This window comes from Budorcas taxicolor, chromosome 8, assembly GCF_023091745.1.
Source record: "Budorcas taxicolor isolate Tak-1 chromosome 8, Takin1.1, whole genome shotgun sequence".
In the NCBI taxonomy this organism is placed as follows: Eukaryota; Metazoa; Chordata; class Mammalia; order Artiodactyla; family Bovidae; genus Budorcas; species Budorcas taxicolor.
Window position 1 is genome coordinate 26112396 of NC_068917.1, and position 24993 is coordinate 26137388.

At 43.6% G+C, this 24993-nt stretch overlaps 1 protein-coding gene and 2 pseudogenes across 1 annotated transcript; all 3 read right to left on the bottom strand.

Moving 5' to 3' along the window:
• Positions 1–7020: 7020 nt before the first annotated feature.
• LOC128052253 (interferon omega-1-like) lies at positions 7021–7702 on the bottom strand (annotated as a pseudogene).
• Positions 7703–13536: 5834 nt separating this feature from the next.
• On the bottom strand, positions 13537–14199 carry LOC128052295 (interferon omega-1-like). The gene has a single exon (XM_052644803.1). It carries the CDS (start codon positions 14197–14199, stop codon positions 13537–13539), a length of 663 nt encoding a protein of 220 aa, XP_052500763.1.
• Positions 14200–16952: 2753 nt separating this feature from the next.
• LOC128052692 (interferon alpha-2-like) lies at positions 16953–21781 on the bottom strand (annotated as a pseudogene).
• Between the last annotated feature and the right edge of the window lie 3212 nt (positions 21782–24993).

The window sequence follows — 24993 nt, forward strand, 5'->3', positions numbered from 1 at the left end:
TTTGTGGGCAACCAGAAAACAAGGGTAAGTCTTAATGTCATGAATATGAAAGAAAGAAAGGGGCTTTCCCTGACACAGTGATATATTCTGGGTTAGCAAACTTCAGTGCAGCATAGCTGGGGCCTAGGCTGTGGCAGAGGGGAAGGATCAGGTCAATATGAACAACAGAAAAGCTGGGACAAGGCTGCTTCTGACAGAAGCTCAAGGAAGGCCAAGTCCTGAGTCCGTGGACTGCCCTCAGCTTTGTAAGACCATCCACCTGATTTTTCTTTCCTTTAATCCATTTGTGGTCTGTATAAGGGTAGAAGGAAGAAGTCACACGCACCAGCTCATGGGAGACAGGCAGTCAGAACCCCAGTGCTAGAACACTGATCCTCTCTCATAGGGTCAAGGACACCAGCCTTGCTGAGCATCTGTGATAAATCCACCTGGGCAATAAGAGGTTGCTTTGAAAAAACTAGAATGAAAGGGAATGAAATGATTCAAAAGATCCTGATCTTAATCTTGGTAAAAAATAATTATGTTCTTAAAAATGATAACTGAATTTTATTGATTGTATCCCTAATCTCCATAATATCCCACCTTGTGATATGATCACATTGATGGGATGGGTTTCTTTGGGTTTTTAAAGAATTTTAAATGCATTTATTTGGCTGTGCCAGGCCTTGGTGGCGACATGCTGGATCTTCCATATTCCTTGCTGCAGATAGGATCTTCACTTGTGGCATGGGAAATCTTGGTTGTGGCCTGTAGGATCTAGTTCTCTGACCAGGAACAAAACATCAAACTTCTAGGAGAGTGGACAACTTTCCTAGAATCTCTTCCTCAGCAAAGAACTTCAAGTGCTGTAGGATTTCTCTCCATTATGTACAAGGCCCTGCTCAAAAGGGAGGAAACTTGGGCTCCTGGGCTCGTCACCATCCTGCGGGCATTCCCTCTCCTAGAATGAACACTTTGGGATTTAACATGCAGACCCTTGCCTGTGTTAAGGAACTTGCCCTCAAAGCTTCTCTTGGTTGGACTGAGAGTGGTTATATTGATATGAAAGACTGCTACCATTCATGAAGTTCCACATTTTCAGGCTCATTTGCAAACTTTGCATTATTTAAATTAAAGGATGTCCTCTGTGACTGCTACTAAAGTTGTCTCGATGTTTTAGAAGACGAAAGGAAAGTCTGGTGTCGGCTGCACTCAGGAGCCCCAGACTGTGAGAGTAGAGCTTCCTGCTGCTCCCCGTCCCTCCTCTTCATCAGCTCTGAGTACTGGCCCTCAGCTGCTCTGAGCACGTGCTGCCTCCTTCCTCCTCTTCCTGCCTCCAAAGTCTTCTCCCCTGCTCCCAGGAGGGCAGTCATCATCCCTTCCTGACACTCCTGGAATCCACATCGCCGAGCACATTGTCACATATGTGTGTGTGTTCAGCACACTTTGGTGAGAGAATGAAGAGAATGCTATGAATTAACCCATGTTCATTATTATGCCACTATTATCTGTAGACCACCAGAAAACAGGAGCTATAGACCTGTAAATAACTGAACAATTCAAACCTCATATATTAGGCCCTTAGAAAGGAAATGCAGAGAGATGTGGCAATTTAAAAATTGGTGCAATTTAAAAACTGTCACAGAGGACTATGGAGTCACACCTCTCAGTTCTCTTTTGGACTAAAGAAGAGAGATGGAGCCTCAGGTTTTTCTTTCAAGCTGAGTTGACTCATGTAGATGAATATCTCCTTTTGGATTGAGACTTTTCCATGAGTATATTTCACTTCCAGTGTAGTAACACAAAAGAAGCATTGAAACCGTGACATTCTCTGATGCCCAGAATAGAAGGGAAAAGTTTTTCAGTGGAGACAAAATTGAGAAAAGTGCAGAAAGTGACAATTCTGACCTATTTAAAGATCTTATCTGGGGGGAAGGTGCGGGGAACAGCTGGATAAAGGCTGGCACAGCCCAACATCTGCAACATCACCAAGCTCACCAGATGCCAACCCCTTCCCTGATGACAGAGAGGGTGATGTTCTCCAGCCCTGGAGAATGGTGATCATCACCATTGCCACCCTCTGAGAGACCAGGAATCCCCCAAAATCAGCACTTGAGTGAAATTCAGTCCCACAGCTCCAGCTCAGCAAGATGCTCAAATCTGCCTTTCCTGCACCCCAGCGACTGGGAGGGCACCACAGCACTCCCTGTAACAGAGCAACTGACCCTGCTCTCCCATCAGACCTGTCCAGGTCCAGTGCCTCGAACTCCAGCACCACATCCACCAGGAGAACCGGGGAGTCCCTGTAGGCAGGAGCCTCCAGCTGAGCTAGGTGCTTCTGGGGCCCAGGGAGCACGTGGGGGTCCCAGGAGCAGTGAGGAACCTTCGTTTTGGGGCCAGACTGCCCAGGGGCGCTTTGCAGGGGTTTCGCTTAGAACTTGATTTCTGCACCTGCCCCTGATTCCATCCTCCCCTTCCTGGGAAGAGGTTTTACCCAGAGCGGTTTACACTGATGCCTGTTTATGCTGCCACTGAGGGCTGGAAATCTGAGCATGTTGTGGTATGTTTTCAGATTCTGGGTTGTTTCTGGGGAAAAAGACTCATTTGGGGAAAGGGGAAAGGCATCCACATTCTGGACAGTAATTTAGATATTGGGACCATCCAGTGGGGAGACTTGAGGACAAGACAGAGACTTACAGGAGCCCCTGGGGAAAGGGGAAGGGATTTTATTTAATATAAATGGTTAATTTCTCCTGCAACGTTCAAGTAGTTGGAAATATTTTAAAAGGTACAAAGAAGTCTGAAACTCACACCGAGTCTAAATATTCCTTATGCCAAAACAAAACTTTAAGTTCCTGGCTTCATTGGAAGCAAAATCATCTGTAAAGTTCTCAAAATTACTTCTTTGTTCATCTCAGTTCAATTGAGGGAAAGCCATATTTGAGAAATTTATGACCCAGTAGCTACCTTAAATAATTAATCTCAATTTTCAAAGTCTTTTTTCTTCTCATTTCCTTTATCTAAGGATCTTACGTTAAGCTTTCAAATTTATCCACAGTTTGCATTGGAGAGTTTTATTAACTTTTTTAAACGGTCATTTCGTATAGATAAGTTGCTTTAAAATTCATAATCAAGATGTGTTTTATTTCAGCATAATGTAGATTTTCACTTAATATACGATTTTCTACCTAATAAGCATCTTATATGCCAAATGCACTGACTGCATGTTGATTTGATGCCCACTAAATATCGCGGTGTGCTTGGTACAGTCATGTGAGTATTTTATTTGCTAGTAAAATTTCAAAATGTGTAGATATGCTGTGTACAATACGAGAAAAGATTAACTTACTCTAACTTGCAGAGGTAGAGCTTTTGCATTAACAACTGAGTTGAGCAAGCCGCAGATATGGCATAATCATCTTTAGGGTAGACGTGAGATAATGGTGAAACTTACTATACACCGGTCACAGTAACAACTCTCACAGCTGTTTAATGTGTCCATGATGCTTTATATCATCTACTCATTTAAGATACTTTTATAAGTTGTTATATTAATATCATATAGAGTACAGAACATGAGATGGTATATTGAATGGCGTACAATATTCTCATTATCCCTATTTTGATTTTAATTGGAGAAAAATTCCTTTACCATGTTGTGCTGGTTTCTGCTGTACAACAATGTAAACCAGCTCTAAGTACACATGTATCCACTCTCATATCCTTATTTTAAAGCTGAGAAAACTGTAGCATAGAACAGAAAAATCGACTGGACTAAATGATTCAGGAACTTGAGGGAAAACTAAAGAGAATGCCCAGTATAACAAATATACTGGTCACCTGAGAAGACAAGAGTAACCCACAGAAAATAAAAACAAAAAATGTAGAAAGATTGTCGTTTTCAAAGTTTAACTGGTAAAACTCTTTTAAGCTTATCATTGTTACACTTACACTTTTATTGACAACTCTGAGGACCAGCAGTATCCTACCATTGTGCAGGATGCTGGGTGGGAATAGGAAATGGAGACATGCTCCTGCTCTGGGGAGTCAATTCCTCCCCATTTAAGGGGCTCTCAGTTAGAAGATCCTGATGGAGGATGTGTGAAGGGGAGCGGTGTTTAAAATGAAAAGAAAGACTTTGATCTTGAAAAGTACAGATGATAGGAAATTCTTAAAATAATAAAAGTTGAAATATGGTGAATGATATGTATAAATTGGTGGGATCTTTGTTGATCAATTTTTATAAACGATCCCACTTGTTACTGTGGGAAACTGGATATACCTCAATAACAATATTTTCTGTGCAGCGGATTGACATATTGATTTTTAAAATCTTTCTTAGAAAATCATACTATTTGAAGACAGACAACATACCTATTTCCAGCAGTTAACCACCTGCTCAAATCTCAGCCACACGTACGTCCATGGTGGTGAATAAAAGATCGGGTGGGTGTGCATGAGATAGTTCAGCATATTTCAAATGGTCAAATATCAAAATTTTGGCTTAGCTTCTGGTTCAAGATGGCAGAGTAGAAGGACATGCACTTATCTCCTCACGCAAGAGCAACGAAATTGCAACTAGCTGTTGAACAGTCATCCAGAGGAGGACTCTGAAGCCCGCCGAAAAAGATGTCCCACGTTCAAACACAAAGAAGAAACTACAACGAGACGCAGGAGGCGCTCAAGCACAATAAAAATAAATGCCATACCTGCCAGATGGGAAACCAACAAACTGGGAAACAATAATACCAGAAAAGTTCTCCCACTGTTGGGAAGGTTCTGAGCCTCATGTCATGCTTGCAAGCCTGCAAAGGGACTGGGAATCCCCAGGCAATCTGACTCTGAAGGCCAGTGGGATTTGATTACAGGACTTCCACAGGACGGGGGGAGAGACTCCTCTTGCAGGCGACAAACAAAATCTTGCATGCACCAAGACCCAGGGGAAGGGAGCAGTGACCCCACAGGAGACTGAACCAGACCTACCTCCTAAAGTTGGAGTCTCCTATGGAAGTGAGGTTCAGAAGTGGCTTGCCCTGGCGACAAGCAATCCTGGAAGGTGGCCCTTGGTGTAAGTCTCCTTGGAGGTTGCCGAAAATCAAGCACTTCATTCATTAATAGTGTTTCTCACTTCTTTCGTATGAGAAGAGGTAAAACTGGCTTCTGAACCATTTGTTGGGTTTTGTTCTTTCAGTAGCAAAACAAAGGCTCCAGGAGGTGACATTGCCAGCAAATATGGACAAGGGATTTTATGGGAAAGAGAGCTAGGATGCAACCTGGGACAGCCCAGAACTGGAAATCGGAACCATACCCTTCACAGCTCCCGCTCTTTCCTTCCTGCCTCTGCTTGTGTTTGATTATCGGCACTGATGTGCGATCTCTATTCTTTCCCTATTATCGTATTTATGTTAGATCAAGTATTTTCTACAAATTCATCTTTCTCAAAGAGTTTTCATGGGAATGGATTTGGGAGAATGGCATTGTAACAGGTATACTATCATGTAAGACTCGAATCACCAGTCTATGTCCGACGCAGGATACAGCATGCTGGGGCTGGTGCACGGTGATGACCCAGAGAGATGTTAAGGGGAGGGAGGTGGGAGGGGATTCAAGTTTGGGAACGCATGTACACCCGTGGTGGATTCATGTCAATGTATGGCAAAACCAATACAGTATTGTAAAAAAATAAGAAGAAGTATGAAACCCAGAAATTTGGAATTCTCTTCAGCATACAGCAAAGGAAGTTTCTCACACTGAAAGCACTCTGAAACTAGCACCCAAGATGAAAAGAAAATACCTTTGTCGGGGGCCAGCACCTTTCCATGCTGCCCTGCAGGCGCTGTCTCAGGGCGGCTGTCCTGTCTCCTCCCTGAGGGCAGCCACTCCGTGCTTCTCATGGTCCTGATGATTTCGGCCAGGAGCGCGTGATGCCTCTTGTGTGATACGGACTCACTGAATCCAAACAGTAATTGTATGAAAACCACTCTTATTGTCCCATATTAAAGATGAGGAAACTGACATGTTGTGTTTGTGAGATTTTTCAGGGTCGCACTGTTGGTAAATAGCAGAGCTGGGATTCAGAGGTTTTGGAATTTCTAGAACTCTCCTCTCACTTGGGCTCTCTTCCTGGGGCTTCCACTCTGACTACACCATGCAGCTAGAAACCAGCACAGAACAGAGCTCGTGTGTGGAGGCAGTGAAGTTACTGTGGAAGGGAGTGAATTGCTCAGTAAGGCAGTCCTGAGAAGGCTGGAGAGAGAGTAACAGGAGTCAGGAGCAGCCAGTCAGCAGGGTGTGTCCTCAGCTTTCCCGCAGGAGGTGACTGCTTCCCTCAGATATGTACATCAACCAGTCTTTAACGAGTGGGGATAAATTAGTTACGCCTGTGACATCGAGACTAGCCATTTTCTACAATTCATAATCTCCTTTCTACCTTTTTTCTTTTTGGCACCCTCCACAGCTTATAGGATCTTAGTTCCTCAACCAAGGCTCCCTGGAGGAAAAACTCAGAGTCCTAAGAACTGCACCACAGAAGATTCTCAGAATTCTACCTTTTGACAGACATTTGTTAGAAAGTGATAGAACTGTTTCACCGTATGAAGTGAACAAATACCATTTTGTGATAGGTATTTGAAGACAAAATAAGGATTTAGGTTTTCAAAATAAAAACTCAAGAAATTTATCTTGATAACTATTTAATAAATAAACCAAATAACAATTTTAATAAAATAGAGAAATATATCTTCTAAATTTTAATACAGTGTAAACATACATATTTTTATATGAAAATATAACTATGATGAGATAAAATATTCCATTATTTAAATAAATAAAGAATAAATAAATAACATCAGGGAGGTCATCGCTTATGGATTGATACCCCTGCAGTTGATTTCTTTTATATCTACGTGCTTATTACTATGGACATGTATTTGCTGAGTGAATTCAACAAATTTGGTGGCTAAAGCAGAATTCAGAGTCTTCTGAAATGACCCCAGGTGAGTTTCCAAGGATGACGGGGCATCTTCATCAGAAAGAGTCATGTCAAGGCGAGCTCAGGTCTCCATCCATCATTCTTAACCTTTCTTGCAAGCTGACTGATGAAGACAAGGATCTCATGATTTCCACTCTGACGGTTTCCCAGGCACAGTCGCTGTATTCCTTCTCTTGCAGGTAGACACGGATGCCCTGGAAGTACCTCTTTACAGCCAGGGTGGGGCCCGACCTTCCCAGGGCAGAGTCTTCCTCTCCCATCACCTGCCCCAGGCAGGCGTCCAGGTCATCCAGCTGTTGATGGAGTCCAGTGCGGAGCTGCTCCAGGAGGGTGGTGTCCCAGGCAGCAGAGGAGCTCTCTGTGTGGAAGAGGTTGAAGCTCTGCTGGAGCATCTCGTGGAGCACAGAGATGGCCTGGGCCTCCTGGAGCTGGCCGCCCTCCACCATCTCCTGGGGGAAAGCGAAGTCTTTTCTGTCCTGCAGACAGAAGTGAGGGGAGAGTCTCCTCATTTGGCCCAGGAGCCTGAGGTTCTTCCTGCCAATGAGAACATGGTTCTGAGACAGGTCACAGCCCAGGGATCCTCCCGGGCTGTAGCTGACCAGCACCAGGGCCATGAGTAGAGAGAGCACGAAGTCCATGGGGAAGACGCAGCTGCTGATGTACTGGCTGAGACGGTGTCTGGTGGAACCTTGAGGTAGGTTCTCTGATGCCAGGCTTTCTAAGCAAGGCCATTAAATAGGGAACATGGTAATTTTCATTTTCTAATCATTTCTATGCACTTTTACTTCCTTTTTTGGTTTTCTGTTATGTATTCTCAAGACAGTCAAAGAAATGTTCTTCCTTCTAGACTATTAATTTTGCCTTTCCCTAGTCACTTCAGATGTGCCCATCCAAATGGATGTTTTTCAATCAAATGAGAAAGGTCTTTCTCTTAAGTCAGAATTGATGGACATTTATAATTACACACGTTATTGCCCTTTATCTCTCATGCAAAAGTGTTGCTCTCCTCTCATCCAAGAACGTATTTTTGGCTTGCTCTGAAGCTCCATTTTTCTCTCTTAGGTTCCTTAGGAAGCCTGGCTCTGTCTGCTCTATGGATTCCGTATATAAGGGATTTACCAGATCAGTCTGGCAGTTAAGCTCTTGGAAACAAATGATGAGTTTTCTTTAGTGTTTGATTTAGAGAAGAGGCTGATTATTACCAGTCCTTGAAGTCCTCCCACATTTCTCTTCCTTCTAGAACAGGTTCCTGCAGATCCCTGCCCTTCAGGGAACCATGAGGGCAGGACTATTACAGACATCACCCTTCTTTCCACCATTTTCTTACTGGAGACCTGTCGTCCTCCACAGACTGGGCCAATACCCCCACCAGAATCCTGGTTCTTCTCGGGGAACATGGGTGAGGAGACTCTACATCCAGGATAATTGTATTTTCCCAGCAGCACCTCACTCACAAGGGAGAGATCACATGGAGCCACCCCTGTCTCTGGAGTGACAGAGTCCCCTTGTTCACCTGCTGGACTCTCTCCCTCCCTGAGGGCAGGCTCACCACATCCTGAGGACTCGAAAAGCTCCTTTCTGTGGAGGGCTTATTGACTGGTTGGGAAAATAAATTGTCTTCCGGAAACCCCAACCTCTCCCCTGGAGTTTTTGTGTGAAGGACCCTAGTGCTCAGTGGTGACCTCTTCTTCTCCTGACCCGTGTCCCCAGGTGTCTAAAGTGTCAGCAGTGCTCAGATGCTGAGGGCAAAAGTGTGTTTGTGCAAGTTAGTGGAGGAGCTTCCAGCTGCAATTATTTTCCTTTTAGTAGATAAATAATATTTACTTTGTCAGGTATAGGTTTTATTGTTCAACTCTTTTACTTAAACTCTTCAACACTTGTTCTGCTCAGAGTTTCTGAGGTGGAGGAAGGAGACTCAGTGATGGGGTTGTCTCTTATTGGAAGCTTATGTCTCAGAATCTAATGAGATTTGGTCATTGATTCAGGCAGTTGATTCTACTGGGCATCTCTGTTCCTCTGTTTCTGTCTCCTCTGAGATTGCAGGACAGTGAGATCCGGGGCACTAGATCAGAAGAAATAGCCTTCTTTCTTTACTTGAGTGTAATTTTTCATTTAAACAGTTTATATACACACTTAGTGACTTACTGGAGAATGTTGGTATTCCTGCCTCTGCTCTGGTTCTATTTCATGAGGAGGTGAGAACAAGAGAGGGAAGTAAAGAAGCCAGAGAGGTTGCATCTCTTTCACTTTCAAGACGTTAGATTTCTTTTTTGTTTCTCTTTGCAACTTTCCTAGAAAGTAAACTTCCACAGTTGTTTTGTGGGCAAGAAGAAGACAAGGGAAAGTCTCAATGTCCTGATATGAAAGAAGGGAAGGGGTTTTCCCCTGAGGTAATGATGTATTATTCTGAGTTAGCAAACTGCAGTGCAGCACAGCTGGGGAGCAGGCTGTGGCAGAGGGGAAGGATGAGGCCAACGTGAACAACAGAAAGACTGGGACAGGGCTGCTTCTTACAGAAGCTCAATGAAGGCCAAGTCCTGGGTCAGTTGTCTGCCCTCAGCTTTGTAAGACCAGCTAGCTGATTTTCCTTTCCTTTAATCCACATGTCATCAGTATAAGCGGAGAAGGAAGAGACACGGGCACTCAGAACCCCATTTGCTAGAACACAAACCCTTTCTGGCAGGGTTTAGGAGACCAGCCTTGCCTAGCATCTGTGTGGTTGATAAATCCACTTGGGTAATGAGAAGATGCTTCGAAAAAACTAGAATGACAGGGAATGAAATGATTCCAAAAGATCCTGATCTTAATCTGGGTAACAGTAAAATTATGATATTAAAAGTAATAGCTAATTTTATTGATTACTAAAATTAAAAGACGCTTACTCCTTGGAAGGAAAGTTATGAGCAACCTAGATAGCATATTGAAAAGCAGAGACATGACTTTGTCAACAAATGACCGTCTAGTCAAGGCTATGGTTTTTCCAGTTGTCATGTATGGATGTGAGAGTTGGACTGTGAAGACAGCTGAGTGCCGAAGAATTGATACTTTTGATCTGTGGTGTTGGAGAAGACTCTTGTGAGTCCCATGGCCTGCAAGGAGATCCAACCAGTCCATTCTAAAGGAGATCATTCCTGGGTGTTCTTGGGAAGGAATGATGCTAAAGCTGAAACTCCAGTACTTTGGCCACCTCATGTGAAGAGTTGACTCATTGGAAAAGACTCTGATGCTGGGAGGGATTGGGGGCAGGAGGAGAAGGGGACGACAGAGGATGAGATGGCTGGATGGCATCACCGACTCGATGGACATGAGTTTGAGTGACCTCCGGGAGTTGGTGATGGAAAGGGAGGCCTGGCGTGCTGCAGTTCATTGGGTCGCAAAGAGTCGGACACGACTGAGCGACTGAACTGAACTGAGCTGTACCCTAACAATCTCCCTAATATTCCAGTTTGTGATAGGATCATATTGATGGGTTGGGTTTCTGTGGGTTTTTAAAATTTTTTTTAAATATTTATTTTATGTGCTTATTTGGCTGGGCCAGGTCTTATTTGAAGCATGCTGGATCTTGGATCTTCCTTGCTTCGTGCAGGATTTTTACTTGGGCCATGGGAAGTCTTGCTTGCCACGTGCAGGATCTAGTTCCCTGACCAGAGATCCAACTCAGGCTCCCTGCTGTGGGAGCATGGAGTCCTGGCCACTGGACCGTCAGGGAGTCTCGAGGGGTAGGGTTTCGATATATGAATTTGGGGAACACACACACATTCAGTCTGTGACATGGTAATAAGAAGATACCAACGTATTGTGTTTATGGCAAGGATTCCTTAGGATATATTTCATTCTTGGTATTTATTGGAGGAGAAAGAACACATTCCCTGATGCTACCCTCACTTTTTATGGCATATCCATCCTGGATTGTTTACTCATTAAATGTTATAAATGGTATTCTGTGAACCTAATTACCAAGGACCTACCAGGCTTCCCTGGTGGCTCAGATGGTAAAGAATCTGCCTGCAATGCAGGAGACCAGGGTTCAATCCCTGAGTCGGGAAGATCCCCTGGAGAAGGAAATGGTAACCCACTCCAGTATTCTTGCTTGGAGAATTCCATGGGCAGAGGAGCCTGACAGGCTACAGTTCACGCGGTCACCAAATGTCAGACTCGACTGAGCCACTAATACTTTCACCAGACAAATTCCCCAGACACTCAGTCTTCATCAAGAATGACAGTGACAACAGCCACAAATTCCTCAGCCTCTAAAGGGACTCACTTAATCCTTCCAACATAGTGAAATGAGTTAATATTCTCCTTTCCAAGAGCCCCCTGCTAAGACTTTATGTGAATGAACTAATCTAATAATGAATGTCAGATTCAAAACTCCCTATCCACAGCATAAACACCTGAGCACACTGCATGTACTGAACTCTCACTTATTTCCCTCTTTTGCTTCTAACACAAGCTGTCCCTTTGTTGTTTCATACCTCAATGTTACAAATCTCTTATTTCCATTAATGTCTCCCTCCAAATTCCCGATAAGCTGAGCAATTTACAAAGTATCCTGATTATTTTGTATAAGAAGCAAACTGAAATTATCAAGTGGTAGTTATTACTGAGAGTCTAACTGTGCTTGACAAAATTAATAATTCTAATAATTATAAAATAATCACATTTAACTGTCCAAGATGACTCATAGATTGTTAAGTGATCCTCACCATAAAATTGAGATACATGATGGACAAGATCCTTGAGAGTGATGACCCCTGCTCAGATTGGATTACAAACGATTCAGTGAATCCTCTGTAGAAAACTCCAAGCTGATGGTACTTGTGGCTCTAGGTAAAGCATACTTGCTGCTACCAAATTACCTGAATATGGGAAATGACTGGAAGAATAGAAGACGACGTCTGGACAGAAATCTGCCTGATACTGTGACCCTCCAGTGGGAAGGAAGACTTGGGGACAAGACCGAGACTTAAAGGCGCCCCAAGGGAAAAAGAAAATTATTTCATTCACTATTAATATAAAAGGTAAATTTCTCCTGTAATGTTAATTGTCTGAAAAATCTTTTAAATATATATACATCTTAAACTCACATCAAGTTGAAATATTTTCCTTATGCCACAACAGTACTTGTAAGTTGCTGGCTTTAATGGAAGCAAAATCATCAGTAATGTTTTCAAAATTGCTACTTCGTATATATCTCTCTTCGCTGAGGGAATGCCATATTTGACAAATTATGACCCAGTCAATTCTGCTCCCTGTGGGCAGCTACTCTGGGACTCACTGTCCTGATTATCTGTGCCAAGCACACTTTTATGCTTCTTGTAATATAGACTTATTGATCCAAATAGCAGTCCTATGAAAAACTACAATTATTTTCCCCATATTTGAGAAGAAGATCAAGACAGAATGCATGCCTGCGTGCATGCTAAGTTGTTTCAGACAGGTCCAGCTCCTGTGACCCATGGACTGTAGCCCACCAGGCTCCTCTGTCCATGGGATTTTCAAGAAAGAATAATGGAGGGGGTTGCAATTTCCATCTCCTCAGTGTTTGTGATATTTTGCAGGGTCACACTGCTGTTAAATAGCAGAGCTGCAATTCAAAGTTTTCGAAACTTCTAGAGCTCTCCTTTCACTTGTGCTCTCTTCCAGTGATTTCCACTCAGAGAAACTTTGAAGCCAGAAACCATCACAGAACAGAGCTCCTGTGTTGGAGGCAGTGAAGATAGAGTGTAAGGGAGTGGATTGTTCAGTAAAGCAGGACCGAGGAGAAGGCGGGAGGAAGAGTAACAGGAGTCAGGCTCAGCCACTCAGCACCACATGTTCGCAGCTTCCCTGGAGGACGGGAGTCCTCCCCCCACATACTAACACCAACCATTCTCTGTTGATTGGGTATAAACTAGTTATACTTGTGACTTCAGGACTACTCATTTACCCCCGTTTCAGAGACTCCTTTCTACCTGTTTCTTTTGGGTGGAGGGGGCTGCACTCCACAGCTTACAGGATCTTAGTTCCCTGACCAGGTATCCATGGCACCTCTGCGTCTCACACTGGAAGCATGGAGTCCATTCCACTGGACTGCCAGGGATCCAGAAATTCTACCTTTTGACAATCATTTCCTGAAAAGTGATACAACTATTCTGTAGTATAAATGGACAAATGCTATTCTATGATAGGTTTATGTAGACCAAATAAGTATTTAATTTTTCATAATGAAAACAGTAATTACTTTCATAAGAAATTAATAAATAAAACAAATTAGAAGATTAAGGAAATGAACATATTTTCTAAATTTTATTACAATGCAGAAAAACATTTTTACATGAAAATATAAATATGATGAGATAAAATAAATACATAAATACACATAAATAACATCAGGGCAGTCATCCCTTACGGACTGATCCCTGTGCAGTTGAATACTTTTTATATCTACTTGCTTATTGCTACTGAGAAAGTACTATTGATTGAATTCAGGAAACATGGTGGCTAAAGCAGAAATCAGAGTCTTCTAAAATGACTTCAGGGGAGCGTACAAGGGTGATGTGGCATCTTAGTCACTGAGAGTCATATCAAGATGAGTTTAGGCCTCCATCCATCATTCTTAACCTTTCTTGCAAGCTGGCTGATGAAGACAAGGATCTCATGATTTCCACTCTGACGGTTTCCCAGGCGCAGTCGCTGAATCCCTTCTCTTGCAGGTAGACATGGATGCCCTGGAAGTACCTCTTCACAGCCAGGGTGGGGCCCGTCCTTCCCAGGGCAGAGTCTTCCTCTCCCATCACCTGCCCCAGGCAGGTGTCCAGGTGGTCCAGCTGCTGATGGAGTCCAGTGCGGAGCTGCTCCAGGAGGGTGGTGTCCCAGGCAGCAGAGGAGCGCTCTGTGTGGAAGAGGTTGAAGCTCTGCTGGAGCATCTCGTGGAGCACAGAGATGGCCTGGGCCTCCTGGAGCTGGCCGCCCTCCACCATCTCCTGGGGAAAAGCGAAGTCTTTTCTGTCTTGCAGACAGAAGCGAGGGGAGATTCTCCTCATTTCGCCCAGGAGTCTGAGGTTCTTCCTGCCAAACAGCACATGGTTCTGAGACAGGTCACAGCCCAGGGATCCTCCCGGGCCGTAGCTGACCAGCACCAGGGCCATGAGTAGAGAGAGCACGAAGGCCATGGGGAAGATGCGGCTGCTGCTGGGCTGGCTGAGACAGCGTCTGGTGGAACCTTGAGGTAGGTTCTCTGATGCCATGCTTTCTAAGAGAGGCCATTAAATAGTGAACATGGTAATTTTCATTTTCTAATTATTTTAATACACTTTCACTTCCTTTTTTGATTTTCATTTATGTATTCACAATATGATCAAAGAACATGTCATCAGTTTAAAGTATTAATTTTACCTATTTCCCAATAATTTCAAATGTACCCATCTGATTGTATATGTCAATTAAATGAGAATGTTTTTATTATTTATCACTTTTATTTACACTGTTCAGCATTTTCTGCTCAGAGTTTCAGAGCTGGAGGAAGGACATTCAGTGATGGTGTGTCTCACTGGAAACTTATGTCACAGAATCTAGTGAGTTTCAGTCATTCATTCAGGCAGTTGCTTTCACTGGGCGTCTCTGTTCCTCTGTCTCTTTCTTCTTGTGAGAACGAAGGACGGTGAGAACCAGGCTACTCATTCAGGTAATACTATAGTATTGAATGAAAGGTTATTTAGAAAATAATCTGTTAATGAAATGGTATTTTTAACAGTAATATCGGAATGTTTTTTACTTGTTTAGGACCCTAATCCTCAAGAAGGTTTCCAAACCTCTCAATGTCCTTTAAACGTTCCCTGAGGGGCTTCCCTGGTGGCTCAGTGGTGAGGAGTCCACCCGCCAACAGGACCCCATGCGGTCCTAGAGGATGCGCGTGCTGCAGGACAGTGAGCCCGGGGGCACAGCTCCTGCCCTGTGCTCTAGACCCCGGGCCCTCACCACCGAAGCCAAGTGCACTGGAGCCTGTGCTCCCCAAAAAGAGAGGCTCCCACAGTGAGAAGCCTGCGCCCCACAACTAGAGAGGACCCACCTCTGCCACAACTAGAGAGAAGTCCGTGCGGCAGTGAAGACACAGCACAGTGAGAAATGAATAACTGAATAAAATTATTTCAAAAGTCCCTCTGACTTTACATATAGCTACTGAGTGCGGTATGTCCCAACTGGAAAGAAGAAAAAGGTGATTGATCCATCAATGTCCTGAAGATTGCCTACATTAAATACATGAATTTCCACAAAGATCTTTGTTACTTTGAGAAATTGTATTCTTCCAGTGTTCACTTTACTAACATATGTCCTGCGAGGAAAGCTCTGTCCCCCTGTTGCTAAATGTATTAAATGTATTAAAAGCCCTGCAGATGGGATAACCTAGGTGCACGCTCAGAGGAGCCCCTGGTGTCTCCACCATTGCTCACTGTGGGGCGGGGTTCCCTCTATTACTGTGTTTCTCTGGGAGGCTGGACAGTCTGGACCCGCAGTGCTTGGCAGGCAGAGCAGGCGAAGTCACAGGAGAGTGTCTGACAGAGCCAGAACTTTCTCTCTGGTTCTGCTTTTAGCTGGTGGTTTGCAGTCGTAAGGGGAAATTGACAACCAGAAACCGTAATGGAGAAGGACACAGCTGTATGAATGGAGAGGACGCCTTCATGCAGAGTGAATGAGGAGAGCACACTGGGGATTTCTACACTGGGAGGAAGTGCTGAGGATTACGGTGCATCCTCCTAGAAGTCAAGGGTAGGCATTCCTTTGAATGAATTATGCAAAGTTTAGCAATGATATATGTGTTTAATATATATAAATAAGCTTGAGAAACCCTCTTACTTCTTTAGAGTCACATTTCTCATGGCAGCTACTGGTTCTGCATGGCCTCTCTTAGCTGTCTCTGCAGTCCCCAGCCTTCCTTGTTCTTCGGGCCTCCATTTGAAGAGTTCAGGAAGACTCTTTTCTCAGGAGTGGCCAAGTGTAGAAAACTTCCTCCCCCTTCCTCATCCTACTGCAGGATCCTAGACTCCACAGATGCAGATTGACCTCCCATGATGGATGTGCTGCTGCTGCTGCTAAGTCGCTTCAGTCGTGTCCGACTCTGTGCTACTCCATAGACGGCAGCCCACTAGCTCCACCGTCACTGGGATTCTCCAGGCATGCACACTGGAGTGGGTTGCCATTGCCTTCTCCAATGCATGAAAATGAAAAGTGAAAGTGAAGCCACTCAGTCGTGTCCGACTCTTAGCGAACCATGGACTGCAGCCTACCAGGCTCCCGTGTCGCTGGGATTCTCCAGGCACGAGTACTGGAGTGGGGTGCCATTGCCTTCTCTGCATGATGTATGTGTTTCTCCACTAACCCTTGAAGGTGCTCCGGTTCTTCCAGCCCCCAAGCAGGCACCTGAGTCCATGACCTGGGCTTTTCTCCACCCATCTCCCCCCCACCTCTAGTCTATGTCTCAAGAATCACACTCAATCCCCCCTCAAATTGTCCATTGTTCCTTCTATGACCCAGGGTGGGTGACCCCGTTCCCTCTTTATTAAGGTGAATTCAGTATAGGTTTTTCTTATGGGATCAGGCTTTGGGTCAGGTTTTATTCAAAGCTGTGTGCAAGCCCGTTTGTTTTTTTCGAATTACTTTTATTTTCTCTACTGAAAAACAAGAGTAGTCTTCTACAAAATATAGTACAAAGCAAGTATCTTATGAATGATAAAGATTTAAACTCTATGAACAGCCTAAATATTTCTATAATTTAAATAAATAAATAAATATTACAACTTTTTATGATATGAAAAATGGATTCTTAAATCTGTTTTAAACAATTATGGTAACTAAACCTTGAACATACATTTAAATAAGCCCATATATTAGCTATTATTTATATGTCATCAGACACAAAAATAGAGTTAAAGGTTGCACTTTGAGTCTTAGAAAATAGCCATTTAGTTGACCAGATGCACTGTTTTCAGACTCAATGCCTTCTTTATTTCCTGAGTTTTCTGATGAGCTTGTTGGCTAAGACCAAGCACCTTCTGATTTGCATGCTGACAACCTCCCAGGCACAGCGCCTGTATTCTTTGAGATACACACTGATTCGCTGGAAGTAACCCTTCACAGCCAATCTGGAGTTCTCACTCCCTAGAGGTGACTGTTCCAGTGTCCTTCCCTCCCTCAGACACGCGTCCAGGTCCTCCAGCTGCTGATCAAGTCCCACGAGGAATCTGTCCAGGAGGCTCTCGTCCCGACCTGCAGAAGAGCCCGTGGTGCTGAAGAGCTGGAAGGTCTGCTGGAGCAACTCGCGCACAACAGCTGTGGCTTCTGTCTTCTCACGCCTGGTCCCGGGCACCAGGGTCTGAGGAATCTGAAGTCAGTCCTGTCCCTCAGACAGGACACAGTGGGCACTCTCTCCATCTGACGCCAGCGTGTGAAGCTTTCCAGATTGCCGTGGCCGGCAGGCAGCTCACAGCCCAGGGAGCACGTGGGGCTGGAGCAGAGCATCACCAGGGCCCGCAGCACAGAGACGGGGAGGGCCACTGGGATGCTGGGGGCTTGCAGGACCGCCTGCAGGGGAGGTCTAGGCCAGTTCTGAGGGCTTGGGGTGATGGGTGGCTCTTAAAGAGTGAGTCGAGAAACTTTCATTTTCTGGGTTTTTCCACATTTTTCCCTTTCCTTTCTTTTTCTACTCTTTGTAATGAAATCAATAAAAGTGCTAATTTTTGCCATGAGTGCCTAGGTGGGGGACATCAAATCATGCATGCCACTGTGGTTGATAGCCACACAGCCGTATATTATGCTTTTCACACCTCCTTAGTTGTTTCTGGGAGAAGAGTCTGATCAAAGTCAGAGAAGGGACAAATATTCATACAATTGTGGCTTTTCCAGGTCACCAAGAAATGTTCAGTATGAAAAGAGCTTATAAGAGAAGCTTTTAATTTTTCTCATTTTCCCCTCTTTACCCTTTTCTCCCTTCTTTAAAAAATTTCATTTATGTGTGTACCCTTACCATATCACCTGAGTAGGCCTTAAGCTCCCTGGAGACATTATAGGGAACAATATCACTGATATCATTTGTTAAAAATGAGTTATTTTGCAACTATAATCCACAAGGCACTTTTTAAGGTGCTGGTTGTCCTAAACACTTCATGTTTGCCTGTGTTTATTTCTCTTTCTCCTCTACCACTGCAATATTTCAGAGGATACTTTGCTTCAGTCTCTGTGTGATGGTGCAGATAATCTCATCTCCTTAGATATTTCACGGGGAAGTGATAATCTTCATACACTCAGGGATACTGAGGTTGCAATGACATTTCTCCTTGTAATGCATGTCTTTACCAATTCTGTAAGGTACAGATAATTTTTAATAATATTAATGACAGAAATTTTTGCATGCAGCCTCTCAGCAAAGTGTTTTTAATAAACATGAATTAATCTTCACAGCTTACCTATGAGATAATTACTATAATTATTGACATGTTTGCAAATACTGCTGCTAAGTCGCTTCAGTCGTGTCCGACTCTGTGCGACCCCATAGACGGCAGCCCACCAGGCTCCCCCATCCCTGGGATTTTCCAGGCAAGAGTACTGGACTGGGTTGCCATTGCCTTCTCCAGTTTGCAAATAAGGAAACTGAAAACTCAGAGAGATTACTTAACTTGCTAACAGTCAGGATTAACTGCATAAATGGTACTTGACCACTATACTCTTCAGCCTCCACATTATTCCTCATTAAACTTAAGCATTCTCCTTTAGCTACATAACATACAGCTGTAATTAAGTAATCCCTCTAATTATGTAACATTTAACTGCCGTGAGAGATTGTAAGCTCCCTAAAGGCAGTAATGGCACATGTGGAGAATCCAGGAAGGTGTCTGTCCCAGAGGAAGTGCACAGAGGGGTCTCTGTCCCATTGTTTTTCGTCACTAAGGCATGTCCACTCTCTTTGATCCCACGGACTACAGCACGCCAGTCTTCCCTGTCCTTCTCTATCTCTCAGAGTTTGTTAAAATTCATGTTCATTGAGTCGATCCAATGCGATCGAATCATCTCATCCTCTGTTGACCCCTTCTCGTCCTGCCCTCACTCTTTCCCAGCATCAGGGACTGGGCTCTTCCCATCAGGCGGCCAAAGTATTGGAGCTTCAGCTCTGTCCCAGAAGTAGTTCTAAGAGAAGTATCCACACCAAAGTTTGAGTAGACCTAGTATCTGAAGACAGTTTCAGAAAATGAGAATCTTCTGAAAACAAAGATAGTAAGAGAAATTTAAATGGATTTTTTAACTTTCTGGATAATTTCTCAAAATATTATCTCAGGTGGAGACCGAGACTCTCAGAGTTGTTGTTTAGTTGCCATAATCTGCCAGGCTCCTCTGTAGAGCTCAACAAAACACCACTTAACGATTGAAACTTATCAGGTGCAAAGGGAACTGTGTACTCAGCTGTCATCTGATGATTGTATCATCCCTGGGACGAGAGAATGGCACTTTTGTGACAATGAAGAATAGGAGTTGGAAAGGAAGACCTTACTAAGTGTTCCTCTAAAATACGAAGCACATTGTCAGAGCAGACAGCTCGGTCCAGTGCATGAGACAGTGGACATGGGGCAAGATCCCTGGGTTGATGTCACAGCTCCAGCCTGCACTGCCTGTGTGACCTGAGGCACTACGGTTTCTCCTCTTAAATGGAACTGATCATCACAGAAGTTTCACTGGATTTTTCTGAAGATTGTAGGACGTAACGTACTTCTGACAATGCTTGGACATATAAACATTCAGTATCTGTTAACTGTTTCCACGAGGCAGAAAATTCACACATCCATCTATGGAAACTGGATAGAATTTCCCAGAGATGACCTGCTTCCTTCCGTTAATGCTCAGCTCACTGGTCAACATTATCACATCTAATCTCATCTCTGGTGAACATGATGTGCTGTCCAAACACTACATCTAGTAGCTTCCAGGGAACAGCTGACCTCTCACACATGAATAGGGTGACTGTGCACTCGGTACCCCAGTCTCTCTTCAGGGTGAGTTAATAGGTTTACATCCTCAGAATCCAATAACCTCGACGAAGAGTGAGAAATGTAAACAGACAAATAAAGATAAATAAATAGATACTGGGAGTTAGCAGAGTGGTCCACTATCCTTTTAGGTAACACTGTACCTAAGAGCCTGCCACCCTCCTTGGCTCTGTCTGCAGCTGAACAGTGTCACATAAGCTGCTCTGAAATCTGTCATCTGTAGAGCTCTGCATCCCTGTTCGTGTAGTTAAGTGACATTTTGTCATCTGGCAGAGATGTCACTGTAGTTTTTTTCACTACATCAATTCATTTCTCTTTACCTTTGTGCATTACTTCTTCATTCACTGCTTACTTTTAATTTCTAGGAATGTTGAATGAGTGGAAAATTTAGATCTCTTGAAAAATCACGGGGGAAATATGTTAACTGTTCCATTCATTTATGTTCTCTGTTCCTGTTTTTGCAATAAACCTCAAAGTGGAAATAGAAAAGATTGTAGGAGCGTTAGCACAGCTTTTACAAACTGAAATACAAATGACAAAGAAGAGGCAGCAATATGAAAACTGCATAAAAGTACCTAAGGAAAAAGCGGGTTCCCTGACGTGGCGGGACACTGGCCTGGGCTAAGAAGGCGCATTCTAACCACTGAACACTTGGACAGCAGCGGTGGTTACACTTTATTTCCATGAGAGTGACTTTGGAGGACTCATCATCTTGGTATAAGCTTAGTTTGTAACCAGGAAGAGTTAATTTTGAATTTATACTGGTTCTGCTTCTGTGACTTCAACTGTTTTCATCCCAGAAATTCACATTTGGGAAGGCCAGAATCACAGATAGATATGACATCCTTGTTGACATGACATGAGATATTCCATTTCACACCACCCATGAAATGACTGTAAGGAAGTACAATCAACACATCCTCCTACCTGGGGCTTGCTTGCTATTCTGGGAGATATTTTTAGGAAATAAAAGTCTTTTCCTTTGTTTCCTCACCTCCCCCATCTCTGATTGAAAAGAGAATGTGACATCCAGGAGCCCCACAAGATGGTTAATTTGAGGCACTGGCCTTTCATCTTCTCAGTCAGCCACTTCCCGAATGAAGTCCTTTCCCGATCCCAACACCTCGTCTTGGATTCACTGATTTACCCTGCTGCAAGCAGAGCCACTTGGCCTCTGTAACAAGCTCAGCATAGTGATTGGCACCTAATAAATGTTTAGTAATTTTCTCAGTTATGGAGAGCAAATAAAACCAAAATTGTGGCAAATTAAACTCTCTGCTGCAGAGAATAAGGTGAGATTAGTGCATGTAAAACTCAGATATTTTTCACATCTGATCAAGTGTTCCAAGAGGAATATGCAGAGGCAGCAAAAAAAAAAGATTTGAAAAAGGGTCTAACAAAGCTTCCCTAAAAGTTGATCTTAGCATCAGGAAGAAAGATCCAATAGCTCTTAATATATCCCTAGTTCAAAGTTACTGAGATGATAAGCATTCCATTGGCTTAGAACGTCTGCTTCTTTAATGAATACATTTGACTTCAAGGTAAGGACACAGAAGAGCGGACCCTCACGACCGATCTCCAGGCTCTTGAAGTGAAAGGCAAGCCCAGAATGAGGTAGTGCATGAATCTGGGTAGACTCAGAATGCGAAAACTTTGGACTTCATATTTAAGAGGCACACAGCAGAAGATCCTTAGATGAAATGGAGATGAAACAAAGCTCACAATCGCTCATCTCAACCGGAATGCTTCCTTGTGGAATTGACCAGTGGCGCTTCATCTCCTCAGTGATGACACTCATGATGCTCGTCTGTGACCCCATCTCATCCTCTGAGTCCATGAGCTGCCTCAGAGCCTTGACTTGGAAAAGCAGGAGACCTTCACATTTGGATCAAATAAACACACTCTCTCTGTTTCCTGTCTGGAGTACAGGAAAGACTTCAGATTCCCTCAGGAGCAGGTGAGTGGCGGCCAGCTGCAGGAGGCCCAGGCCATCTCTGTGCTCCACGAGATGCTCCAGCAGAGCTTCAACCTCTTCCACACAGAGCGCTCCCCTGCTGCCTGGGACACCATCCTCCTGGAGCAGCTCCGCACTGGACTCCATCAGCAGCTGGACGACCTGGACGCCTGCCTGGGGCAGGTGACGGGAGAGGAAGACTCTGCCCTGGGAAGGAGAACCTCACACTGGACCTGAAGAGGTACTTCCAGGGCATCCATGTCTACCTGCAAGAGTAGGGATACAGCGACTGCGCCTGGGAAACTGTCAGAGTGGAAATCACGAGGCGCTTTCTGTGTCAACAAGTTCCTAAGAAAACTCAGGAAGTTAGAAGGAACCTGATCCTCAGTGACTCGTGTCCTAGCTCAGACACTTCAAGGTTCAGTCATTTCCAAAACTCTGATTTCTGCTCAGCTATGAAAGAGTTTGAGTGACAATTGATATTGGCATTAATGTTGAGAATATCAATACCAGCTGCTTTTAGAATTAGAAGAAATATATCTGATGCCCTGTGGCTGAATCTTATGGAATATCATGTTTTTGTATGAATGTAACTCATTTATTTATATTAATTCACTTATTTTCATGGTACTTGCATTTCTATGTTCTGTTTATTACATGCATGCGTGCTATGCATGCTGAGTCGCTTCAGTCGTCTCCGACTCTATGCGACCCTATGGACAGCAGCCCAGCAGGCTCCTCTGTCCACAGGATTCTCTAGGCAGGAATACTGGAGTGGGTTGTCATTTCCTTCTCCAATTTATTCCATAAGAATATATAATTTTCTTTAATAAAAATGTACCTTTTATTTACTCATGACATTTATTTGAAGACATGTTTCTTCCTCTTCCTTTTGGATCTTTTCCCAGAGGCCGAATGCTGTAAAACGACATAGAGAAAGATGCTGTGCAGTTCATTCCTTTATTTGTGGGCCTTGTGCAGAGAGTCTTGAGTGTGAGAGGCAGAGGCCCCGACCTCACAGAGCTCACACTGGAGCAAGGACATTGCCATGAAAGAAGTAGGCATAAGATAATTAGGTATTTACATCTGGGCCCTGGGCTGCACAGAAGAAGTATCAGATGCTGATGGCAGTGAGTATCCTGGGAAGCTCATTTAGACCACGTTTAAGCGACTTAGCAGCAGCAGCACTAGCAGTCTCCCCAGGGAAGTAATCCGTCTCCCCAGGGAAGTAATCCGAAGTATGAGACTTGAAGAATGAGCATGAATTTGTCAAGTAACTCATGAAGAGCAAAATAAAAAAATAATAATACACAACAAAGCACGGCGTGTAGAGTGTCCCTGCAGCAGGAATGGCTCTGGTGCTTTTCAAGGCGTGAACAAGACCGGAGTCGGTAGACTGTACTGATGCCTGCAGGAGGTAGCATGGCATGGCCCTGGAGACATGGAAAAGGGCCCAGCGATAGACTCTTGAATGATGTTAGATTTTATCTTAGGAACCAAGGAAATTACTTGCAAATTTAAAGCTACAGAGCCACTGGGACCAAAGCAGACACAGGGAAATTCCTGAAACCAGCAGTTCGCAAAGTGTGGTCTGTGGGCCCCTGCAGATCCCCAGGACACTCTACAGGGATTCATGAGGTACAATAATTATTATAGTGATATCAAGATCTTATCTTTTTCACCACAGGAACAACTTCTCCTGGTGGCACAGATGCAGCGCTGGGTAAGACTCCAGTGCTGTGGTGTGGATCAAAGCAGTGGCACCTCAGTGCCTAGTGATTGTCCTGTTTTTACGTATAATATACTTGAAGTTTGAGAAAAGGACAGTTTCATGTAAGAAGATCCCTAGTGAAAGAGCAAGATGATGAATTTTATGAAAACTTCACTTTGGAGTACACATTTGAAAAATCCTCTCCGTTGTAGTCTTGTTGACATGTTGTGTGGCAAGCACGTCCGCTGCGTGCAGGGTGACTTTTCTCAGGAGAAGCCCTTGGATGACGATTATTTGAGTTATGAGCTAAACTACCACTCTGTTGATAAAACCAAGCTTTACTTTAGAGAATGACAGTCAAATCACGGTCACTCAGAAGTGAGCATTTGACAGATATTTTCTTATACTATATCTATTAATGTATACGAATATTCTTGTTGACTTTAATGAATGAGGCCAATCTATTTTCAATTCACATTTCCAGGATATGAATTCATCTCAGTGTGTAGCTTTGCTTCTGAAAATTTGAAGAGTAGTGATTTAATATCCGTGAGTTACAAAATTTCCAATTTTATGGTTTAATTTTGACTTGACATAATTTATCAGGATGATGTTACATCTTGAAATGGTGCTTTAAAATAATATTAAAATTAATTGCAGGCATTGTGATCTGGGCACACAATTATACAAATATTTTTCCCCTGGTTGAATTATGGAGATTTTATGTGAAGTCAATGTGTGATAATTTTCATGGATGGTTTATAGATATTTGAAACAAGTTATATTTCTATTCTAGGTTAAGGGCCTAAGAGTGTTAATCACTAATTCCTCCTCATAATCATAGTTTCAATTCTTCTCTTTACTACTTTATATATGGTTTTTAAGAAACTAGTAGCATTGTCCTGGGCTTCCCAGGTGGAGCTAATGGTAGAGAACTTGCCTGCCAATTCAGGAGACAAGAGGAGACACCAGTTTGATGCCTGGGTCAAAATGATCCCCTGGAGGAGGGCATGGCAACCCACTCCAGTATTCTTGCCTGGAGAATCCCATGGACAGAAGAGCCTGGCAGCCTATGGTCCACAGAGTCCCAAAGAGTCAGACACGACTGAAGCGACTTAGCTCAAGCACAGCATTCAGGGGAAACTTCAGTGCTCCCGTGTTTCTGTTCACATTGCTATATAATGTTATATTTTTTACTCATTGTTTCATACCTTTTGAAATTTAGCTCAAGCATTTAAAAAATTTAATTATAAATTCAATGTGTTTCTTACATATATTCAACTTCTTTCTCACAAAGAATAATTTCTTTCTCATGTGTTTATTTCTGGAATTCTCAAGTGTATGA

What these genes read in the sequence shown, in the direction of transcription:
- LOC128052295 (XM_052644803.1), bottom strand. Translation starts at nt 14,199, where the DNA reads ATGGCATCAGAGAACCTACCTCAAGGTTCCACCAGACGCTGTCTCAGC.